Source organism: Lampetra planeri, chromosome 20, assembly GCF_965212315.1.
Source record: "Lampetra planeri chromosome 20, kcLamPlan1.2.h2, whole genome shotgun sequence".
Classification (NCBI taxonomy): domain Eukaryota; kingdom Metazoa; phylum Chordata; class Hyperoartia; order Petromyzontiformes; family Petromyzontidae; genus Lampetra; species Lampetra planeri.
In genome coordinates, this window is record NC_136126.1 from 12,900,657 (window position 1) to 12,924,117 (window position 23,461).

The 23,461-nt window shown below is 52.0% G+C and overlaps 1 protein-coding gene across 1 annotated transcript; it reads right to left on the reverse strand.

The window, feature by feature from the left end:
• On the reverse strand, positions 1 to 23,175 carry AFG2A (AAA ATPase AFG2A). Its single transcript, XM_078603619.1, has 16 exons — positions 22,869 to 23,175; positions 20,423 to 20,547; positions 19,103 to 19,260; positions 17,751 to 17,812; positions 11,847 to 12,503; positions 11,170 to 11,299; positions 10,897 to 10,953; positions 10,159 to 10,291; positions 8,333 to 8,594; positions 5,264 to 5,418; positions 4,710 to 4,919; positions 3,625 to 3,678; positions 3,051 to 3,130; positions 2,468 to 2,594; positions 1,511 to 1,675; positions 1 to 780 (listed from the first exon to the last, which is right to left on the reverse strand). Exons 1-16 carry the CDS (start codon positions 23,050 to 23,052, stop codon positions 604 to 606), a joined length of 2,736 nt encoding a protein of 911 aa, XP_078459745.1. The 5' UTR covers positions 23,053 to 23,175; the 3' UTR covers positions 1 to 603.
• Positions 23,176 to 23,461: the final 286 nt, after the last annotated feature.

Genomic DNA, 23,461 nt, shown 5'->3' on the forward strand with positions numbered 1-23,461 from the left:
TTTACGCAGTTTCGTCTTTTATTTCATGATTATAAACAACCACAACACACATCACCCATCTGTCCATTCAGAATACATTCTCTCCGGATGTCCTTCACCCACGTTTGCTACGGTAGAATTGAACTCGGATCATATTTGCGTACCCAAGTTGCCTTCACGCTCGAAACAATAAAAAACATACCACGTACAGTTATTTGTGAACCGAACAAATTGTACAAAACGCTCCGTCCATCCAGTCTCCAAGGTTGTCCATCAACGTGTGCAGACGGACCCAGGGGATTTGTGCAGCACTTAAAACGAACCTATTTTTTATTTTACCAGGAAAGGCCCCACTGAGCTATATAGCTCATTGTCAGAAGTTTACCTGGCCACAAATGATAGCTCATTGAAGTGGCTTATCATCATGTGGAAATTTTCAGCAGCCAAATACTATAAAAGTATGTTTCTAAATGTGGAGGGAAAAACCGAAGGACCTGGAGAAAAATCCACGTGACCACGGGGAGAATATTCAAACTCCAAATATACAGCAGGCGTCAGGGCTGGGATTGAACCCACGACCTGCATACCAGGCGAGGTAGTTAACATCTCACCACCGCGGCAGTATCAGAGTGGATGGAGGCCGCTGCGCTGCTGATAGTCGCGGTAGTACTGCAACATGTCCGTCGAGATGCGAGGCGTCACGATGCTGACAGCCCCGTGGAAGTGTCTGACCGCGATGCTCGTTGCTGACATATCCTCAGAGAGTGCCAACATCGCAGCTTCTCGGCATACGCACACCAACTGTCAAGTGCACAACAACGATCAGTAAACAACGCACATCGTCAATGGAGAGCGCGATTGCGCCAATGACAAAAAGGGACTTGTCCTGTCATGGGGAAGACGAAGATTTCCTCAAATGGCTCGCTGACTCAACAGGAGGACTAACCTGGAAAAACCAGGAAAGGTGGCAACCCTGATTAGATGTTGCGTTTATACAACTGATAAGTTCGGTTTAAGACGTACGATTGTGATGAAAAATAAGAATAGGTTTTTACCCTTTCTGGCAACAAAACAGGAGGTATAAAGATGTTTAAACACCAAACATATACCTTTTGCAAGGCATCAAGTCTGCGAGTCTTCATTAACTACGCATACTTGTGGAAAAACATGCAAACAATGTTTGAACATCTTGACACCCCGGACGGGGTGCAGGGTGCGTGGTAGGTAAGGGGGCCGTGACGCACAAACCCGCCACTTTCTATTAATTTTTGATTCAGGACTTTTTCAAGCCTCTTATAATTTTGTTGACGGACAAATGGCCAGACAAGCGGAACGGCCGGGCTTTCACAATAGCTTGGTACTTGTGTATGTATATGTTATGTTTTTAAGATAAGTTTTTAAATATATTTCCCCCCTCGGGCAATGCCGGTTACTTCTGGCTAGTTATTATATAAATGCAAAGGATTGATATTTATTACGTATTAAAGGTTTTAGAGTTGTTACATTAAACGATAACAACGCGAAACGTTACCTCAGCTCCGGAGTAGCCATGCGTGTCTCTTGCCAGTGCATCCACGCACACGTCGGGTGCCAGCGGAACCCCTTTCAGCCTGAGACGGAGGATCTCCGCTCGCGCGGTGAAGTCCGGCAGTGGCACGTACAAGATGCGGTCGATCCGTCCTGGACGCAGCAGCGCCTAAGAGGGGCAAGGGCAGCACGACGCTGGCGGCGACCGTTCGGCACCGCGACGAAACGTCGGGCCGTCGCATTGAAACAAACGCGTGGCAGCACGACCCCAAAAACTCAGCAGAAGAGATGCGCAGGACACACGCGGAACCTGCAAAGTGGTATTGGTATTTTCCTGCTGATTAACATAACGTAGATTCTCGATTATCCACGCTAATGACAGGCAAGACCGCCACGGATAATTCAAAACCGCGGATAATTAAAAAATAATATCCATTTTCCGCTGATCTCTATGCCAAAAACCACTAATATAGATATACATTGTTTAAATTAAGAAAATTCAGAACCAATACTAAGAATCGACCGATCGATGCATGTGGTCAGTGATAACACTTTGCTGCTCCTGTGCAGAAGACTCCAGGCCACTAAGTGGATAGCAGCAGAGCCAAGGCAATCAACATCAATCAAACTCCACCCACCGTTGTAAAGATCTGCAACTACTGTACTGTAGAGGCCATCGCGTGGATTTCGGATTAACCAGAGCAAATATTGTTCGGTTTAAGCACGTGACTTGTAATAAACATTTCCAAGAATAACAATGTACAACTGATTTTAGATAATTACTTTGGGCTTAAGGGAAAATCCACAAGTTATTAATTTGTCAAAATCTCAGGTGCCCGGTTAATCCGCAAATCGGATACATCGCACGCGGATAATCAAGAGTCTACTGTACACTCTTTCTGTTTCCGACAACGAATGATCATCTAACCCTAGCAAGCCACGGTGGCAGTGGTGGCGATACCTGGTCGATTGCGTCCGGACGGTTGGTGGCCGCGATGACGACGACGTCGTTCAGCGGCTGGATGCCGTCCATCTCCGTGAGCATCTGAGCCAGGACCCGGTCGGAGACGCCCGAGCTGCCCGCAGAGCTGCGAGATGCAAACACGACACAGAACAAGGTGCTGCTACAAGGTCACCCTCCTTCCTTTCAGGTTCGCTGGAGTAGTCGGTGCCATTTAATATTTATATTCAATGCAAAGTGATAATACACACAAGCCGTTCACCAGTGGGAATTCAACAAACGGAGCTTGCAGGCACACTTGGAGAGGTGCTCTTTGTTGAACTCTCCGCGCATGGAGAACATTCACCAACAATGTTAACGGAGCAGATGTCACGTCGGTTTACTGCTGTGTGCCAATACCGCGGCGTATGTCGAGAGGTGCAACGACAAATATCGAATTCTGTCAGCGACGTAAGTGACTGGGCTTGAGGCGACACAAAATCAAGCAGTGGTGTCAATAAAGCGACTCAAGCATTTAGCAAAACAACGTAAAAAGAGGGGAGAGGTATTTGTGTAAATCAAGTCGTACAGAACGTTGTCTGACCTTCCCCTATGTCCGGCCAACACGTCTATCTCGTCAAAGAAGAGAATGCTGGGAGCCGCAGCACGTGCTTTGCGGAACACCTGGAGCAGCAGCAGCACACAAGGGGGGGGGGGGGGCACGACGATGCAAATGTGACGGTGAAACACTCCGGCGAATACGGGTAGACGACGGGCAGCGTTGCTCAGAGTGCGTAGTTTTGTTCGACAGGGAGCCCCGTGGCAACGGTCTCCTGCGATTAAATTAAAATGGGCAGCTGGCACGGGGGGGGGAGGGTGCGGGGCGGGTCCCAGGGCTCCGTGCGGAGGCGGTGGCCATGCGGAGACACGCGAGAGATGCGAATGCAGCAGCCTAGGCCGAAGCGAGAATATCAGAGTGGGTCTACACTGGTCAAGATCCCTGAGCGAAGCGATGCGAATTAGACATCGGAAAAACAGTTATAAACATACATTAACACGTGAAAATTAATTAAGCAATATCAAAAATGTAAACAATCGGATGCAATGATTTTTAGAGGTATAAATATCTCCACTGATAAGTTATTTATCAGTGAACTCACAAAATAATGTAGCATTACCTCTCTGACTGCTCTTTCTGACTCTCCCACCCATTTGCTGAGCAGCTCTGCACCCTGCGAAGGAAAATCACAGTTAATGGACGTACGATACTATGTTTCGATTTAAAGCTTTCGTGACTGCAGGGATTCATCTTCTTGGTTCTTTCGGTAAAGTCACGTAGACTTTACCGAAAGAACCAAGAAGACAGTACTATGTGTTAATTTTTCAACGTAGAAAGGCATCCGTCGACTTGAGATAAACGTGAGCAAGTCAACAGCGATGCGAAACAAAGTAATAACTTCTCCAAAACACAGCCATGTCTCACACTCATTCACCTCTCCATTTCATTGTTACAAACGCAATCCCCCTTTCACCGATTGCCACAGATGTACGCATTCTGATGGGCATTCCAGTCATATCAACTACCTCGCTTGGTATACAGAAGGTCGTGGGTTCGATCCCGACCCACGATCCCGACGCTTCTTTCCCCTTGGTCGCGTGGATTTTCTCCGGGTCTTCCAGTTTTTCCTTCAATATTTTGAATCAACATGATTTTTGAGTATTTGGTTGCTCTAAACGATAAGCCACTTGGTTGAGTTGTCATTTGTGGCCAGGTTGCTTCTGACAAAAGAGCTACACAGCTCAGTGGTCCTTACCTGGTAAAATAAAACATAGTTTTAGTCACTTATAGTTTTAGTGTCCCTCCCACGCCGATTCCCCGTTGTCCACTGAACCCCTTGCGCGTAACTTTTGTTCTGCTCTTATTCATCTTGAGCCCAGCTGTGCCCGACCAAGTTTGTTCAGAGACTCGATAGTTGAATTGCTCAATTTCCACCTGTTGTTAGTTCTAAAATTACCCATGCCATCGACGGATCTGTCATGGTTAAAACCATTTCTCCATTTGCGTCCATGCCTTTATTAACTCCGATCCGATTGCAGGAAAAATATCACCCGAGGTTCCTGTGACTTTCCCTGGCCGAGACTCCTCTTCTTCTGCTTTGCATAGCTCCCATCCACCAAACGACGCAGACTCGCAGGGCGAAGTGTGATTGACCGACGCTCCTCAGGCGTGACAAGCTTTACACGCGGACGCAGAGCCACGCACCTTAATTGAGATGAAGTTGAGGTGGCTCTCTGTCGCCAAGGCCCTGGCGATCATCGTTTTCGAGCAGCCGGGCGGCCCATAGAGCAGCAGGCCACGGGGAGGCGTAACGCCCAACCGCATGAAGGCCTCGGGGTGGGCCAGAGGCCACTCTATGGCCTGCCTGAGTCTCGTCTTCACATCTTCCAGCCCACCGATGTCTCCCCATTGTACCTGTCGGTTGAACAATTGGGATTCGAGGCAGATGTGAAATAACACGCAAGTTTGATTTACATGGTGTCACATTGGCACAGCATGATTGTCTGGGGGGGAATTGATTTGCGTTGTGACCTACAGTGTGGCGAGCGGGTGAGTGAGAGTTCAAGATGATGCTGCTTGGTTGTGGTGGTGGAAAAGTGTGGATGGGATTAAAGTCGGTCGGGTAGACCGGAGTGAGAGCAGGGAAGAGAGAACGAATTGGAACCATATCGGCAGCAGCCTCGAAACGCGAGGGAAGCGGGCCAATGAGGGCGACGCATCGCGAGGCAAATGCACGCGGGGACAAAAACACAACTCACGGCGGGGACGTCAACGGTCACTTCTCTCATGGCACTCGGCCGCACATCCTTGAGTGCTCTCCACAGGTCGCCTGTGGTTAACATCGCCGTGGCGCAGAGCGAAGCGTCACTCGGGTCACTCTCGTGACGCCGGGCGCGCCGCAGTGCCTGCATCCCTGAAGGCACGGCCACACACACCACACACACCGCAAAACAAAGAACAACGATCCCCCATATAGCCTTAACAAACTGTTGGGGCAAGTGCTGTTAGCGAGCACCGATAAAGGCTGGCATGGCACATGAGAGGATGGGTGGCGAACACCACGCCCGACCGCCTTTGTCTCCCCAGGACCGGTTGTGATGATCGTCACTGGTGTTGGACATGAGTAGGAATCGAACTAGGGTTGTCGGGTTGGTAGCGCGCCGCGCTAACATCTACACGAACGTGCGGTCACACAAGCGCACACACAAAAACACACACCCACCACGTATACAAATGCGTCAACTAGGGTGCCTCATTCCAATGTTTTTGTTTTCAACGCTCCGAATAGAAGCCACCCTCCTGTAGATTCACGATGCCGATTCATCACGCACCGGTGGGCCATCCTTGCTCATCTGGGGTGACCGTTTGAGATGTTCCCAATCGTCGACTTTCTTGCTACCATGTTCATGCTCCCATTCCGTTGTCACGCCTTCCCAATCACGTTCGTCTTTAGTTCCGTAATTTCTCTCTTTCCTTCACGGTTCTACAGAGTTGTGTGCAGTCTCCATTTGGCTCAACACCTTCACTCACTTTCCGATCTCACATTTTCTTCGGCGTGCTCGAAGTGATCGTGTCAGATAATGTGGCCTCTTCTTTATTTTTCACCCCCCCCCCACACCTTCAATGCTCCATATTATGTGATGGTGCTCGTAATCTCAATACAATCATTCAGGTCGTGCTACCCATAATCAGGTTGCCTCCCTAAAGATTGGTGATCGTGTCGTTTAGAACCAAGTCAGAAACTGTCCGTGTTCTCAGCCTTGTTCTTGCCTGCCATTGGTTTTGCAATACGGATAGATTACTATTTCTATTGTGCGCAGCAACACAACTGTTTCCTGTGTTGTGTATTATAAAGTTCAGCTAAAACTAGGGCACAACATCCAACAGAAAGGGCCCTTGCCTATAAAATATCTGGCAGTTCTCCAGCACGCTTGTGACCGTGCTTGTCACTGTGTGGTACCGGGGCTTACGAAGCCACGGCAGGAAATGTGTTGTCATTATGGGCAGCCCGGGTTACGGGATGCAGTACCAGCCCTAGCGGGGCTTGGGTGACCGCTGGTTAGCGCGGAGGCACCGCGAGCAGTGTGCGGTGCAAGCTCCCGGTGAGGGAGCGTCAGTCAGCCAGGGTTACGTTGGGGCATGATACGCTGGTTGACCTGCCGACACGTGACCGGATGATATTGGAGGGGGGCCACCGGTGAACGGGGGCTGCTGGGTGGTCACGTGGTCCAAAGGAGCTCTCGGGAACCTTCCAGAAGGAGCTCGAGAGGCCTGGAATGTGGGCGGGGCCTGCCCCAGAATGTGGGCGGAGCCAGCCCCAGCCCAGGGGGATATAACGGAGGCCCCGTGAGGAGCTCAGGGTTCTTCGTGTGCTGGTGTCAAGAATATTCACGTCAGGGAGAAGAAGCCTCTAGCCACGCGGTCCGGGACCCAGCTCGTGGTCTGGGCCGGGATAGCGAACTGCGTCTAGTTCTGCCGTAGCGTGGTGAGATTGGCATTCGAGACTCGAGTGTAGATTGTGTTATGTTACGTACCGTTGTGTAAATAAATAGTGTTGCTCCTAAGATAACGTCTGCGACTCAGTTGGACTCACTACACTTGTGTTGAACCAATGCTGCTGAAATGTTGCACACACAGTCAGGGCCGTGTGGCTGATGGGATGGATTTTATTTATATTCGTGGCACGGCAATGGGCATCAACATCACTGCCCGGGTGCAGAGATCGGCAGACAATGGGGGAAACTCCGTGCCGCAGTCAAAAACCAGACCAATGTTTGTTTCTTTTATCAGGTAAGGCCCCACTGAGCTATGTGGCTCTTTTACAGAAGTGACCTGGCCATCACAAATGATAGCTCGACGAAATGGCTCATCATCACGTGGTAATGTATTGCAGCCAAATACTGTTTAAGCACGTTTCTAAATGTGGAGGGTAAAAACCGGACGACCCGGAGAAAAATCCATGGGACCACGGGGAGAGAGAACATGCAAACTCCAGATAAGCAGGCGAAGCCACGACCTCCTGTAGGCGAGGTGAGGTAGTTAACATCTCACCACCATTAAAACAGCCAGACACTTGAGGGCACAATTTTAGAGAGATCGAGTCTAGAGAATGACACACACATACACACGCTGTAGTTATGTTCACGTGTGTGCATGTAAATAATCATTGCTCACAGGGGTTACGAGTGAAGGGCAGAGCAATGCCTTCACTGTGGACAGTGAACCTAACCGAGTAACTGAATACATTAAAAGACAATACCTTGTCACGAGCAAAGCGAATGTTGATCAAATTTACTGAAAATCGTGCAGCGTAAATGCAAATGTACGACCACCTTCACCAAATATTGCAAGGTCAACATTTCAACCAAGTGTTGAATGGCACACCAGACTGTTTCGTCTCGTCCACATGGTGGTATACAACCACCACACTACAGGTCACAACAACACACTCACTCACCTTGTCACCACACTGCAGTTTACAACAACTCATCCACTCGCTCACCCACTCACCACACTGCAGCTCAGAAGTCACTCACCCACTCACCACACTGCAGGTCACAGCGAGTTCTCATTCCGTTCTTCCCTCGCACTTCTCCACCTTGGAATTCCCTCCCATCGTCTCTTCCCCCCACCCGCCAAACCCTTATGATTATCACAACGTTGCTCCATTCAAGAAACGCGTTGCACCCTATTTATCGCTTTACAAATTTGACGGCACTTTTTTTGTTGCCGGCCGCTCGTGAGCCTTTTGGGGAGCCTACACTCGTCAATGTGTGCCCCAACGCTCGCTCTCTCTCTCCGCACGGTGCTGGTGCATGCGCCCCCACCTCCTTCCTTGAGTAGCGCCGTCAGGTCGGCGCCGGTGTAGGCGTGAGTGGCGCGCGCCAGCGCCGCAACCTCCGGGCCCGTCACCACATGCGGCAGCCCCGTCCGCCCCAGCAGCCGTTCCAAGATGGCCCGGCGGCCCGTGGCGTCGGGCGGCGGCACCTCCAGCTCACGATCGAAGCGTCCCGGGCGGCGCAGAGCTGGGTCGATGGCATGGAGGCGGTTGGTGGCGGCCAGTACGAGCAGCTGCCCGCGGCTGCGCTCCTTCGCGACGCGCGGGGGACGTTCGTTTAAAGCACCCGAGAAATTTGCGCAGCGACGCTGGGCTCGTTGAGGCCAACGTCGCCAGAAGGGACGGTGGGACAACGACGACGACGACGGTCCAGAATAATAATAACGATGGAGCGGCGACGGCCAAGGAATGGACGAGTTTCGAGAAAACGGCCGCCGAGGAGATGGACCAATTTTAAATGAGGTGCAGGGGCTGGATGGATTGTTACATCACAAAATCGTGAGAGGTGGCAGCAGCTTTGGATGGCCTTCATCCAGCATGGCTAATGATGAATACACAAACTTGATTGGAAGCTTTAGTGACTGCAGGAACTACTCTTTGGTTCTTTTGGTAAAGCCACGTAGAAAGAAAATAAATTAAATAATAGAATACAACGTTTCTATTGCAACACAAGCAATCGTCATCAGGTAAGAATTAATGAGAAAACAAACCTAGTCAACTTAGAAATACAATGCAACACAACACAGAGTCGGCTAACACAACAGTCAACACCCCACCTGGTTGATTACGTTGTTCCAAAGATTGCTAAATTTGAGAAAGAGACAAAACACAGACACGGAGACACACAGACAGACACACAAACAGAGAGAGACAACGCAGAGAAAGACACACACATAGACACACAGAGACAAATAGACCTATAAAAGGCTTGCATAGGTCCATTAGCTCTTTCTCTCCCCCGGCCGCTACGGGGTGGATTTCCACACAACTCTCTCATTGACATGCTAATTTCTCTACCCCCCCCCTCTCTCTGCCCCCATCTCTCTCTATTTAAGCCCTCGACACAGAGGTGTTGTTTCTCTGTGTTGTCTCTCTCTGCTTGTATGCCTTTATTTAATTTATTTTTCTTTCTACGTGACTTTACCGAAAGAACCAAATAATAATTCCTGCAGTCACGAAAGCTCTAAATTAAGTTTGAACCACCCCTACGGGGAGGATTTAAGTTTGTTTTCTCTCTCTGTCTCTGTGTTGTCTCTCTCTGCTTGTGTGTCTGTCTATGTGTCTCCGTGTCTGTGCCACATGCCCTCCCGCATGGCCTTATGGGAATTATTTTATTTCATGTTTTCTTACGATTCTATTCCAATGACGTACGCGTACACCTGCACATTCATCTGTCATCGATGACCCGGAGGAAGAGAGGGAGGATGGGCTGAGCCCCTTTTACAACCACGGATTTTCCTACTGTGGCCCTTTCCAGGACCCTAACCCCGCTGATTGATGAGGGATTGTACAAAAATAACTACATTTTACACATACCATCAACCACACAGATTTCTGGGAGCGTGTAAATTCAGCAGCATCGCTTCAACATAACCAACTCTGGAGCGGTGTGGACGGTCAGTGTCTTGCTTGAAGCAGTACTAGTGACCTGGCATACGCCCATCGCTAAACTCTTTTAACAACACAAAATAATCAGTGGCATCGTACAGAATTTAAGTAATAAACTTAAATAATAAGATCGTGTGCCTCCTTCCTCCCTACATCTAACAGTGTTTTAACGCAGAGTCAACACAGCAAGTTGAACAAACTCCTCACCGAGCCGAGTCCATCCATGAGGGTGAGCAACGTGGCCACGACGCGTCTCCCCACGTCGTCCCCTCCTCCGCCACCATCGCCGCGGGCGGGGCACAGCGCGTCCAGCTCGTCGATGAACACCAGAGCTGGGGGGCTGCACCACACAGCGCAGCAGCAGCAATGCACCAACAACAATCCAGCAGCAAAAACGCAGCAACGGAGCAACAACGTGACAGCGCAGCAGCAAAAACACAACAGCAATGCAGCAACAACGCAGCAACGGCGCAACAACGGGACAGTGCAGCAGCAATAACGCCGCAACAACGCGGCAGCGCAGCAGCAGCAACAACGCAGCAGCAGCAGTAGCAACACAGCAGCAGCAGCAACACAGCAGCGCAGCAACGAGCAGCAACAACACACAGCTCAGCCTTCATCTTATCGCAGCCGCCAACACAGCAGACTAACTCGCAACGTGGAAAAAATGAATTCGGCTAAACGTTAACCGCAAACCTACAAAGGTTAATCAGGTCCCCCTACTGTGGCGATTACGTTTTACTTTCTCTGTCTTGGTCAAAAGAATCACAACAGAGAAATGCAGCAGAAAACGTCAATCACATGCGGGGGGCTCTGTCAGTGAAAGGGGCCGCACGGGCTCATAAGCTTGCGCAGCACGGGACGAACACTCGTGGCATCGCGGAAGTTCGCCGGCTCCGTGTGTGTGTGCGCAGGGCGATGCGGGGAGACGCACGCTCCACATACTTCAAGGAAGCCTCCTGAAACACCTTCCTCAGTCGGGCCTCGCTCTCTCCATAAAACCTGTTGAGAGAAATTGTGAGATTGCACACCGCACGCGCCACACCACATTGTGCCGCACTAGGGGCTGTAACAGCAAGGCATTTCTGAACGTGGTTAATTTCGATCAATCGACGAAATACGCCACAGTCTTGTGCGCGTTTATGCAGGGGCCCGCTGGTCTCATGGGCGCCAGTCGGCGCGGGAGAACGTCCATAAACACGGAGCGCACGTTCGTACCGATTGAAGATTTCGGGCCCATTGACGAGGTAGAAATGAGCGCGCGTCTCGTGCGCCACGGCCTGGGCGATCATCGTCTTGCCGGTCCCGGGGGAGCCGTGCAGGATGACCCCGCGTGGCGGACACACGCCTGCGCGAGCCACAGCGGCGACGTGAGCACGATGCGCGACGCAACAACTGCTTCTCCACGCGCGGGTTGCACATAATCGGGTGGGAACTCGTGAGGCCAGGAAAGGGTCGTGTGTCTGCTGAGTGAGTCGGGTCACGAAATTATAAGCTTGACGCCCAGGGTGAGGAACTGTTTCAATATTCATAAAATCAATCAATCGCTCGATCTCTCTGGCCTTTGCGCTCTGTGTGTTGAGAAGGTGCGTTGCTCGAAAACAGTGTGATAAGGACAAACGTGTTAAGTTCATTTGTCATTTGCGCTCACGCACCGCTGCTACCATCGCAGCAGCATCGGCAAATAAACTGCTCAAATAAAAGAGAGCCTCCCTTTCATGGAACGGCTAACCAGCTCGGGTTTAATTTTTTTCATTAAGCAAGGAACGACAAATTGTTGGAATCTCAACTCGCGGATTCGGGGGCCGCGCAAGTTTGAAAGCTAAAACGAGCGTCGGCGAGTTAACGCGGTGCCTGCGGTTTGGACGACACGGTGGTGCTGGGCTGCCTCTCACCCAGCTGCGTGAACACCTCCGGATGCAGGAGGGGCAGCTCGATGTCTTCTCTTATCGCCTGCAGCTGCGGGCCCAAGCCTCCGATGTCCGCATACGTCACGGGCTGCTGCTGCTGCTGGAGCACCGTTGTGCTCGGAGCATTGCCCAACTCCACCTTGACACGCGTTCCCTTCGAGATGCAGAAGAGATCCCCCACGTGGAACTTCACGCAGAAGCACGGCGCGGTTTTCACGACGTCGAAAGCGGCGTCTTGGCAAGGTGGCAGCGACGCGTCGGAGCCCGGCGGAGGATGAACAGCATCTGCTTTGCTGTCGGGCGACCACGAGGTTTCCGGCGACGTTTGCAATGCCATGTCCTCAAGACGTGCGCATATGTTTCCTTCAAACGCATTTTCATCGAAAGCAGGGACCCCTTCGCTCTCCGAAGACGCGCTCACGGGCCCTGGCACGCCGGTAACTGGGACTTCCTGTTGCAGTGGGGGACTACGGCCACTTGAATTGCTCCCGCTGGGCTCCGCTTCAAAACAACTGGCGTAGTTTGGGTCAACATCCTTCTCCGCGCCACCGCCTTGTCCCCGGACGGCCACCACCTGCAGGTCGTAAGGTCGCCCGAAGTAGTTGAAGCTCAACACGTTTCGGGGCAGGAGCACTTTCCCTTCTTCCAAGCGACAGGAGACAACCACGGCACAAATGGAACAAAAGTCAATAACAGAAAAACGACGACGACTTTTCCATCGCAACACAAGCGGTCGTCTTCAGGAAAAGTGGGGTTAGCTTCCAAGGCAAACTGTTTATAAGGGTTTGAAATGGGCGTAGCCCAAATGTCAGCAGCCAATGATAATGTAAGTGGTGGGCAGCCAACCGACGGTGGTTGGTTTTCCACCAATCAAAGGGCTGCCAGGTGAAAATTAGCATGTTAAACAGAGATTAGCATGTTAATGGCAGATCACAGAGCCGCAACCAAGGCGAAGTGACTGTGAAAGCGCAAGTTTGAAAAGGGCGTAAAGCACAACTAACATCGGAAGGTGGTAGGATGGGAACATCACAGCCAATTATGACTTAAACTGGTTGATAACGTCCTTCCAATGATTGCTCAGTTTGTACCCATCTTCTCGGTTGAAATTGTGTCTGTGTCTATATATATGGATGGTTTCATGAACAAATCTTTGTTGATAGCCAGTGGGCTTGCAAAGTACCTTCGTCTTAGATAAATCTATTTCGTGTGAGCCCACCGCAGTAAAACAATGATCAGCCACGGCCGAGATATTGGTCCTACCATGTTTCAGATCTGCCTTATGTGCACGAACACGGTCTGAGACATGTCACTTAGTTTCCCCAATGTAACTACTGCCGCGCAGACAGCTTAGTTTGTAGACACCAGGGTATTGCATGTCAAGGATCACATCCTTCACAGATGGGATCAGATCACGAATTTTGTGTACTGTGTTAAATCCAACCTGGATCTTGTTTGCTCATGATTTTGGAAATATTTTTAGTGACCCCTGCTATGTATGGCAAGGTGATGGTTTTGATTGGGTCCTCAGATGGTTATTTCCCAACGGTTGGGGTGATAGCTTTATGGATTGTGAGTCTGAATATCCATTCATCTTGAGAGCTTGGTGTACACGTTACAGTTCACTGGCTAGATGATGACGGTCGGAAATACATCGTGCTCTATGGTGTAGAGTTTTGATGAGTGAATTATTCTGGGATGGATGGTGGGAGTCAGGTTTTAGGTAGGCATCCGTATGGGTGGCTTTCCTGTAGACAGTGTCCCATTGAGCCATCTGGTCTCTTTTCTATTAAAACATCCAAGAATGGTAACTTGCCATCCTTTTCCACCTCCATGATGAATTTGATGGCTGGGTGTATGGAATTGATGTGGTTGAGAAATTCAGAGCTGGTCGGCCATGTGGCCAGATGACGAACGTGTCATCTACGTACCTCTTCCACAAGGACGGATGTAGAGTGGATGCCTGGATGGCATCCATCTCAAATTTTCAATGAAAACATTGGCTACAACTGGAGATACGGGAGAACCCATTGGGGTACCTTCAACTTCGTAAAAAGGGTGTCAGTTTTGTTGCCAGATAAAAGGGTAAAAAACCAATTATCATGCCTTCAACTTGTTTGTAGAATGTGATATTCCAGGTGAAGTAAGTGTTGGTGAGGCAGTGTCTTATCAGGGCCGGTACATCAGCATTCAGTCCTTGTTGGACCAAATCTTCAATCATTGCAATGGTGTCAAGCACAAGAACTTTGGTAAACAAAGAGACCACATCGAAACTAACGACCAAATCACCTGGAGATAGTGAGATGTACTTAATTAACGATACCAAGTGAGCTGAGGTGAGTACAGCTGAGGTGGTCTTACCAGTGAATGGTTGTACAGATAGAAATAGAGCCAGTTTGTAGGTGGGTGAGTCAATGGTGGAGACGATAGGATTTTTGGTAAGCCATACAATCTGGGTGGTCTAGCAGCAGAGGGTTTTAAGGAAAACCGCTTGGTTGGTTCGATCAAAGATGTTGAATCAGTGATATTGTTGGTTTCTGTAACGAGGCGGTTGGTGGGATCTCTTTTAAATTTGGTATAGCTACCGTCATTAAATAGGTCCTGAATTTTGTTATTGTAAGACCTGATGGCTCGTTGGGACACTGTCTATAGGAAAGCCACCCACACGGATTCCTATCAAAAGCCTGACTCCCACCACCATCCAGCCCAGAAGAACTCCCTCATCAAAACGCTACACACCATAGGGCCCGTTGCATCTCCGACCAGCACCACCTAGCTAGTGAGCTTGAGCACGTACGCCAGGCTCTCAGGAGAATATTCTGACCGCACAATCCGCAAAGCTGCATCGTCAACCATGGGTAGCGAACCATCTGAGGTCCCAATCAAAACCATCACCTTGCCATACATAGCAGGGGTCACCAAAAGGATTTCCAAAATCTTGAACAAACACAAGATCCAAGTTCGGTTCAATACAGTACACAAAATCCGTGATTTGATCTCATCGGTGAAGGATGCTATTCCGGGACATGCAATGTCCTGGTGTCTATAAGCTGAGTTGTGGCAGTTACATTGGTGAAACGAAGCGACATGTCTCAGACCGGGTTCGCGAACACAAAGCGGATTTGAAACATGGTAGTACCAACACCTCGGCGGTGGTGGATCATTGTTTCAACGCTGTGGGCACACATGACATTGTTTTTTCCGAAACCAAGGTGCTCTGAAAACCCTCGGGCTACCGTCAGAGATTTGTTCATGAAGCCATCCAGATATACAAACACAGACAAAACTTTAATCGAGAAGATGGATTCAGATTGAGCAATCATTGGAAGGACGTGATAAACCACGTCAAGTTTTAACTGCTGTGATTCTCACTCTTACACCCATGCTGTTTTCGTCTACTAATTCAAGCTCATGGACATCCTAATTTCTCCAGCCCCCACCCGTCCCTGCACGCCACAAACCCTCCCCGTGAACTCCTGCAGCCACGACTCTACAAAACCCCAACCCCCCCTTCCCCCCCTCCCGTGCCTATATAAAGCCACAACAGCAGATCATTCTTTCTCACCTGATGACGGACGCTTGTGTTGCAACCGAAACGTCGTGTTCTTTTATTATTTTTTCTATCTACGTGACTTGACTGAAAGAACCAGAAAGTATGGATTCCTGCAGTTATTTCCTTTTAACCGATCTATGCGACTTTACCCCCACTTTTCCTGAAGACGACCGCTTGTGTTGCAATCGAAACGTCGTAGTTTTTTGTTCTTTTTTGTTATTTTCTTTGAACCTATCTATGTGATTCATATTCTTAGGTTTTTTCGGTAAAGTCACGTAGGTAAAACATTTAAATTAATTCCACCTGAAGACGGAAGCTTGTGTTGCCTCTGAAACGTCGTGATTTTTATTTTATTTTACTTTTATTAATTTTAATGTTTAACCTACGTGACTTTACCGGAAAAAACCTAAGAATATGAATCCTTGCAGTCACGAAAGCTTCAAATCTAGAACTATCTATGTGACTTTACCGAAAGACCCAAGAATATGAATTCCTGCAGTCACTGTAGAGTTAGAATATATTGCTAGAGTCAGTAGACACTACTATAAAGTAAGTATAGATACTACTACAGTCAGTATATACTACTGTAGTGATAGTATACACTACTACAGTCAGTATATACTACTGTAGTGATAGTAGCTACTACTACAGTCAGTATATACTACTGTAGTGATAGTAGATACTACTAGTCAGTATATACTACTGTAGTGTTAGTATTCACTACTACAGTCAGTATATACTACTGTAGTGATAGTAGATACTACTATTAAGTCGGTAGATACTACTATAGAGTTAGTAGATACTACTTTAGTCAATATATACTACTGTATTTAAGAGCTACTGCTATATCGGGACCACGCCGCTGGCTCGGTCCTGTTCGGCCCTGATAAGGACGGCGAACCAGGGGAGTCCAGGGCTCTAGCTAAGACGTCTTCAGTCTTCACTGGTCAGCTTAACAAGAACCCCGAGCCCTCCGATACATCCCCTTTGATACCCAACCCCCCGCTGAGGGGTGGGGCCCCCCCGGGGTGCCTGGCGCGGACGTCGTAGAGAGCACCTCCCCGTGCACTCACGTAGCCCCGCCCACTGTGTTTGTTTGCCATAAGCTGCCATGCATAACGGGCTCTCTCTCTAACACCCCTACACTACTATAGAGTCGTTAGATACTACCGTAGAGTCGGTAGATACTGCTACAGAGCCAGTAGATAATACTATAGAGTTAGTAGTTACTATTATGTTCAGTAGATACGATTATAGAGTCGTAGGTACTACTGTAGAGTCAGTAGATACTACTGTACTCAGCAGATACTATTAGAGTCAGTAGATACAACTACAGAGTCAGCAGACACTACTGTAGAGCCATATACTATATAGTCCCTAGATACTACTCACTCTATTGTATGTAGGATATGTAGGTATATATTCCTACGGGGGGGTACAAATATATTTTTATGGGGGGTGAGGTCGACAATTTGTGGAAGCCTTTTAGATCAACTATTTACCCCCCCCAATTTCTATTACTTTTTGGACCTCGTAATTTTGTTGACAAATCGAATGCTGGGCTTTCACAATAACTTCGTATTTGTGTATGTATATGTTATGTTTTTAAGAGAATACAAGTTTTTAAATAAAAAAATTCCCCCGGGCAACGCCGGGTACTTCCCGCTAGTTATAAATTCAATTATAAACATTTAACTGACAAAGACAGACACACACAGCCACACATGGCATGAGTCTTGACCTCCTACCCCACCACTCTCTCCATCCCACGTGCTTTGGGCAGGTGGGGGTGGTCTCCCAACACCCCCTGCCAAGCTCAGCCCTGCTGAGCGTCCAAGACCTGAGGAGACCGGATGCATTCCAGGTTCCTTGATTCGAGGCGCCGATTACCAGTATGCCGATATTAACAACTTAAAATAAACTAAACTATTACACTATTTTTTATTTGATTTCACCAGGTAAGGACCACTGAGCTACATAGCTCTTTTTCAGAAGCGACCTGGCTATCACAAATTATAGCTCAATGAAGTTGCTTATAACGTCGAAATTTTATGACAAACCAAATACTCTAAACACATGTTGATTCTAAATGTGGAGGGAAAAAACTGGAGGACCCGGAGAAAAATCCATGCGACCATCAGGAGAACATGCAAACTCCAAATCTACAGGCATCGGCGTCGAGATCAAACTCAGGACCTCCTGTATACCAAGCGAGTAGATAACATCTCGTCACCGTAAAGTGAAACAACCTTTGCTCTTCAAGTGAATACACATTAATGGTTGCACTGATGACCCTTATGGTGAAGGATGGATGGTGTGTGGAGGATCAGCGCGTTTACCAAAGTGCTGCATGATGAAGTGGGGCAGGTCGGCAGGCAGCTTCGCGTGGTGCTCGCCGTGCCTGTGAACAAAGCGAGTTCACGCAGACGCGTGAGCCCAGCCACCCGCCTCCCTCAACGCGACGGGAGAGGCGATGCAACACGGCGCCAGCACGTTCACCGCTCGTTCCAGAGGTTCACAATTCAGATGTGGCAGGTCGCCCCGGTTAATGCTGCGGGTGTGTTAAGGATACAACACTACGCGCCCTCGCGGTTCACGGTGGACATTAAAGATGCCGTGACGTCATTCTGAGAGGAGTGGGCCATTGTGTGCCGGCGTCATGGTCCACAGTTTCCAAATTAGAAAAATCACCAGCACAGTTATTTCACTGGAAATCACACGCAGCGATCGTCGACCCCTTTTGGAAGAAAACTGGGCAGAACCCTCCTCAATTTTAAATATATTCTGACAAGTTAAGTTAATTTTAGTTTTGCTTAAACACACTGAAATGACGATAGTCACACGAGCTTGCAAAGCTGGAACAGCTGCAGTGCGATGGTGTGAAGTATAGCTATGGACGGGTCTCAGCGGAGTTCGACGAGGAGACGCGTTTTCTCCGGTACTCGTGGCGATGCGACAAACAGAGTTGTGCAATTGGACCAAAGAAAACGGAGGCTTTTATTTGCAAGCATGGGAAGCCCAAAACTCATCATCCCGCCATTACCTACGCATGATGGGGACGTCCGCGATGATGATAGAAGCGTCACAAGCGAACGCCGTCGTCGCTGCCGTCATTGTTACCGACGCGGGAAACGAGCACTGGCATCGTCGGTCGTTTGGTACACCCGGAGATGGAGGGGCTATTGTTGTTTGTCGTTGAATTTACAAGGATATTTTGCTTTGTTATGTTGTGATTTACGAAGCTGTACAATATACGTTCCAGCAGGACTGGACAGAGACAAGTGCCGGTGGTGTTGTAAAACCATCCAGGATGTAATTAAAAAATAGTTATTCTCCTATAATGCGGTAGTAGTTGCGTTCCCGAAGATCACCGTGTGGAAAAATCGCGTTATAATAAATATATAGGGTAAAGCACAGTCCTTGATAACACGTGAGATGCATACGCAGGCTGAACAAAGACTGAGGCGTGTGGGGCGCATCTAGAAGCATGCAGCAGCATCTCGCCTTGTGTGATGCTAATAAGTACAACTGTTTATTCCTACTTGCGCGCGATATCAAATTCACATCCGGGTTATACAAAAAAATGTGTTCCCTGATACATTCATCACGTTATGAAAACCACACGCGGCATTATAGAACAAGACTGCAAATCCATTTTCCCCAGCGAAGTGCGCCGGCGCAAGCTTCGAACCTCATCACGAGTTCCAGGAGCTGGGCGGGCAGCACGGGCCCCGTGATCGGCTGCACGCAGACCTCCTGTCCAGGGGCGATGCGCAGGCTGGCGAGGGCGCGGGGCTGCAACCGTATGCGGCCCGTGGGTACACCGCTTGCCGGCCATGCCACACACACCTTCGCACGTCCAGCACGCAGAGGCAGATACGGTCAGTTCAAGCAAGGTCTTGTGTTTAGATGTCAACTACCTCTCCTGTTATACAGAAGCTCGTGGGTTCAATCCCGACCCTGATGCCTGCATATTTGGAGTTTGCATGTCTCTCTCCTGGAGGTCGCGTGGATTTTTCTCCAGGTCCTCCGGTTCTTCCCTTCACATATAGAATCAACAATGTTTAGAGTATTTGGGCTGCTATAAATTTCCAAATGATGAGCCCACTTCTTTGAGCTCTCATTTGTGATAGCCAGTTCGCTTCTGAAAAAGAGCTACACAGCTCAGTGGGGACTTACCAGGTAAATAAAGAAGTTTTGTTTTTAGTTTAGATCAAGAGGTCGTGGTGGCCCATGCCGCCGATGAAACGCAGAGGTGTCAACGAGAGGCTTCGGCATGCCGGGCGCGATTGTGAAGAACCGCAAGCAGAGCCTGGCCAGGTTGACTCGGCCCACTTTCCCTTTTGGGGGGGGGGGGGCTCATAAAATATGTACCACTTTGCGTGGAGGCCAACGGTGGTTGCGCTAGAGAGAGGCTTGCGCCCCGTGCCGTAGGCACGTGCAATGTCTGGCAGTGCAGCGAGGCTTGTAAATAGGAGACGAACAGGAAACCCACGTGGGTACGAATGCGCCTGAATAAAGAATTGAATTGGTGCAGAACAAGAAGCATTGCTGAGGAGTGGCGAGATGTTAACTACCTCGCCTGGTATACATAAAGTCGTGGGTTCGATCCCGACCCTGACGCCTGTAGCTGTATATTTGGAGTTTGCATGCCTCTCGCCTCATGGACGTGTGGATTTTTCTCGGTGTCCTCTGGTTTTCCCTCCACATGCGGTTAAGAATGTTTGGCTGCTCTAAATGTCCACATAAGCCACTTCACTGGGATTTCATTTGTAGATAGGTCACTTCTGAAAAGAGCTACGTAGCTCATCGGGCCTTGCCTGGTAAAACAAAAAATATTTAAGTTTAAGTTTGCTTGGCAAGGAGGGGCTCTCTCTCGCTTACACTCCCACACGCTCGCTCTCTCTCTCTTATGCTCTCCCTCTTTCACTCTCTATCGCACTCTCTCTCATGCTCGCTCTCTTCCGCACTCCACACACTCTCTTTCTCTCATTCTCGCTCTCTCGCTCACCGTCTGCGCGTGTGGACTGCACAACAGCGCAGGTCGCCCGATGCTGAGTCGGCGCTGAGTCATGGTGGCCACTGAGAGTTGAGCCAAGTCCCCTCGGCACAGCAGCGGCAACAACAACGCCGTCTCTAAAAAACAACAACCACCTTCAACAACAATACCACCACCAGGGGCATCGCCGTGCCTTGGGTACAGGCGAATCGGGGCGACCGCCCCGGACCCCGCGCTTTGAGGGGGTCCGGGAATTCGATGTCGCGGTGTCAGATGTGATAAGTCTGGTTTAGTTTGAAAGCGTCGGGGGCCTACACGACGCACGGTGGAGGATAAAAGACACACACGTAGGTAGAAGGGAGGCACACGGGGAGGGGGGGGGCACACGGGGAGGGGGGGGGAGGCACACGGAGAGGGGGAAGCACACGGGGAGGGGGAGGCACACGGGGAGGGGGGGGGGCACACGGGGAGGGGGGGGGGGCACACGGGGAGGGGGAGGCACACGGGGAGGGGAGGGGGCACACGGGGAGGGGGGCACACGGGGAGGGGGAGGCACACGGGGAGGGGGGGCACACGGGGAGGGGGGGGGGCACACGGGGAGGGGGGAGGCACACGGGGAGGGGGAGGCACACGGGGAGGGGGGGGCACACGGGGAGGGGGGGGGCACACGGGGAGGGGGGGAGGCACACGGGGAGGGGGGGAGGCACACGGGGAGGGGGGGGGGCACACGGGGAGGGGGGGAGGCACACGGGGAGGGGGGGGGGAGGCACAGGGGAGGGGGGGGGGAGGCACAGGGGAGGGGGGGGGGAGGCACAGGGGAGGGGGGGGGGAGGCACACGGGGAGGGGGGGGGGCACACGGGGAGGGGGGGAGGCACACGGGGAGGGGGGGGGAGGCACACGGGGAGGGGGGGGAGGCACACGGGGAGGGGGGGGGCACACGGGGAGGGGGGGGCACACGGGGAGGGGGGGCACACGGGGAGGGGAGGGGAGGCACACGGGGAGGGGGGGGAGGCACACGGGGAGGGGGGGAGGCACACGGGGAGGGGGGGGGAGGCACAGGGGAGGGGGAGGGAGGCACAGGGGAGGGGGGGGGAGGCACAGGGGAAGGGGGGGCACACGGGGAGGGGGGGGAGGCACACGGGGAGGGGGGGGGCACACGGGGAGGGGGGGGAGGCACAGGGGGAGGGAGGCACAGGGGGAGGGGGAGGCACAGGGGGAGGGGGAGGCACAGGGGGAGGGGGAGGCACAGGGGGAGGGGGGGGCACAGGGGGAGGGGGGGAGGCACAGGGGGAGGGGGGGAGGCACAGGGGGAGGGGGGGCACAGGGGGAGGGGGGGAGGCACACGGGGAGGGGGGGGAGGCACACGGGGAGGGGGGGGAGGCACACGGGGAGGGGGGGAGGCACAGGGGGAGGGGGGGAGGCACAGGGGGAGGGGGGGGAGGCACAGGGGGAGGGGGGGGAGGCACAGGGGGAGGGGGGGGGAGGCACAGGGGGAGGGGGGGGGAGGCACAGGGGGAGGGGGGGGGAGGCACAGGGGGAGGGGGGAGGCACAGGGGGAGGGGGGGCACAGGGGGAGGGGAGGGGGAGACACGGGGAGAGGGAGGGGGAGACACGGGGAGAGGGGGGGGAGACACGGGGAGAGGGGGGGGGAGACACGGGGAGAGGGGGGGAGACACGGGGAGAGGGGGGGGAGACACGGGGAGAGGGAGGGGGAGACACGGGGAGAGGGGGGGAGACACGGGGAGAGGGAGGGGGAGACACGGGGAGAGGGGGGGGAGACACGGGGAGAGGGGGGGAGACACGGGGAGAGGGGGGGGAGACACGGGGAGAGGGGGGGGAGACACGGGGAGAGGGGGGGAGACACGGGGAGAGGGGGGGGGAGACACGGGGAGAGGGGGGGAGACACGGGGAGAGGGGGGGAGACACGGGGAGAGGGGGGGGAGACACGGGGAGAGGGAGGGGGAGACACGGGGAGAGGGGGGGGAGACACGGGGAGAGGGGGGGGAGACACGGGGAGAGGGGGGGAGACACGGGGAGAGGGGGGGAGACACGGGGAGAGGGGGGCACAGGGGGAGGGGAGGGGGAGACACGGGGAGAGGGGGGGGAGACACGGGGAGAGGGGGGGGAGACACGGGGAGAGGGAGGGGGAGACACGGGGAGAGGGGGGGGAGACACGGGGAGAGGGGGGGGGGAGACACGAGGACGGGAGGGGAGTAGATAAACGTGGGAGAGAGACAGAGAGACACACGTGGTAGAGAGAGACACACACGTGGTAGAGAGAGACACACGTGGTAGAGAGAGACACACGTGGTAGAGAGACACACACGTGGTAGAGAGAGACACACGTGGTAGAGAGACACACACGTGGTAGAGAGAGACACGTGGTAGAGAGAGACACACGTGGTAGAGAGACACACACGTGGTAGAGAGAGACACACGTGGTAGAGAGAGACACACCGTGGTCTCCGCGTTGCTGCCATTCCGCCACCGTGAGTCTCCCGCACTGCGCCGCAGCGCCGATCTCCTTCCCCCCCGGCCCCCCCTCCGCCGCCCCCTCCTCCTCCTCCTGGACCCCGCGCGTCGCCTCCTCCAGCGGCTTTGCGCAGCGCGGAGTTCCGCGGCTTCTCCTGCGCGCCGACATTGCGGTGCCGCGGTGACGTTGACGCAGGCCGGAGCGCAGAGAGGAGACGGGCAATGACGTCACCTAGGGCATAGGGCACATGGGGAGAGGAGACGGCGGGACAATGACGTCACCGCAGCACAGAGCGCGGCACGGCGACGTCACTTTTCAGCTCGTGCCGCTGTGACCTCATCCCGAGAGCGCTCCGTGCCCAGCAGCCCGTGGTGGTGGTATTGAGGGTGATGTGTATGGTAGGATTGAGGATGATGGTGGTGGGATTGAGGATGATGATGGTAGGATTGAGGATGATGGTGGTGGGATTGAGGATGATGGTGGTGGGATTGAGGATGATGATGGTGGGATTGAGGATGATGATGGTGGGATTGAGGATGATGGTGGTGGGATTGAGGATGATGGTGGTGGGATTGAG

Excerpts from the sequence above, each read along its gene's own strand:
- AFG2A (XM_078603619.1), bottom strand. The coding sequence starts at position 23,052 with ATGTCGGCGCGCAGGAGAAGCCGCGGAACTCCGCGCTGCGCAAAGCCG. Across the intron at positions 8,595-10,158 it reads TCATGGATGGACTCGGCTCG|GAGCGCAGCCGCGGGCAGCT; the intron begins GTGAGGAGTTTG and ends CGCGTCGCGAAG. Across the intron at positions 5,419-8,332 it reads GGCGCTACTCAAGGAAGGAG|GGATGCAGGCACTGCGGCGC; the intron begins GTGGGGGCGCAT and ends CCGTGCCTTCAG.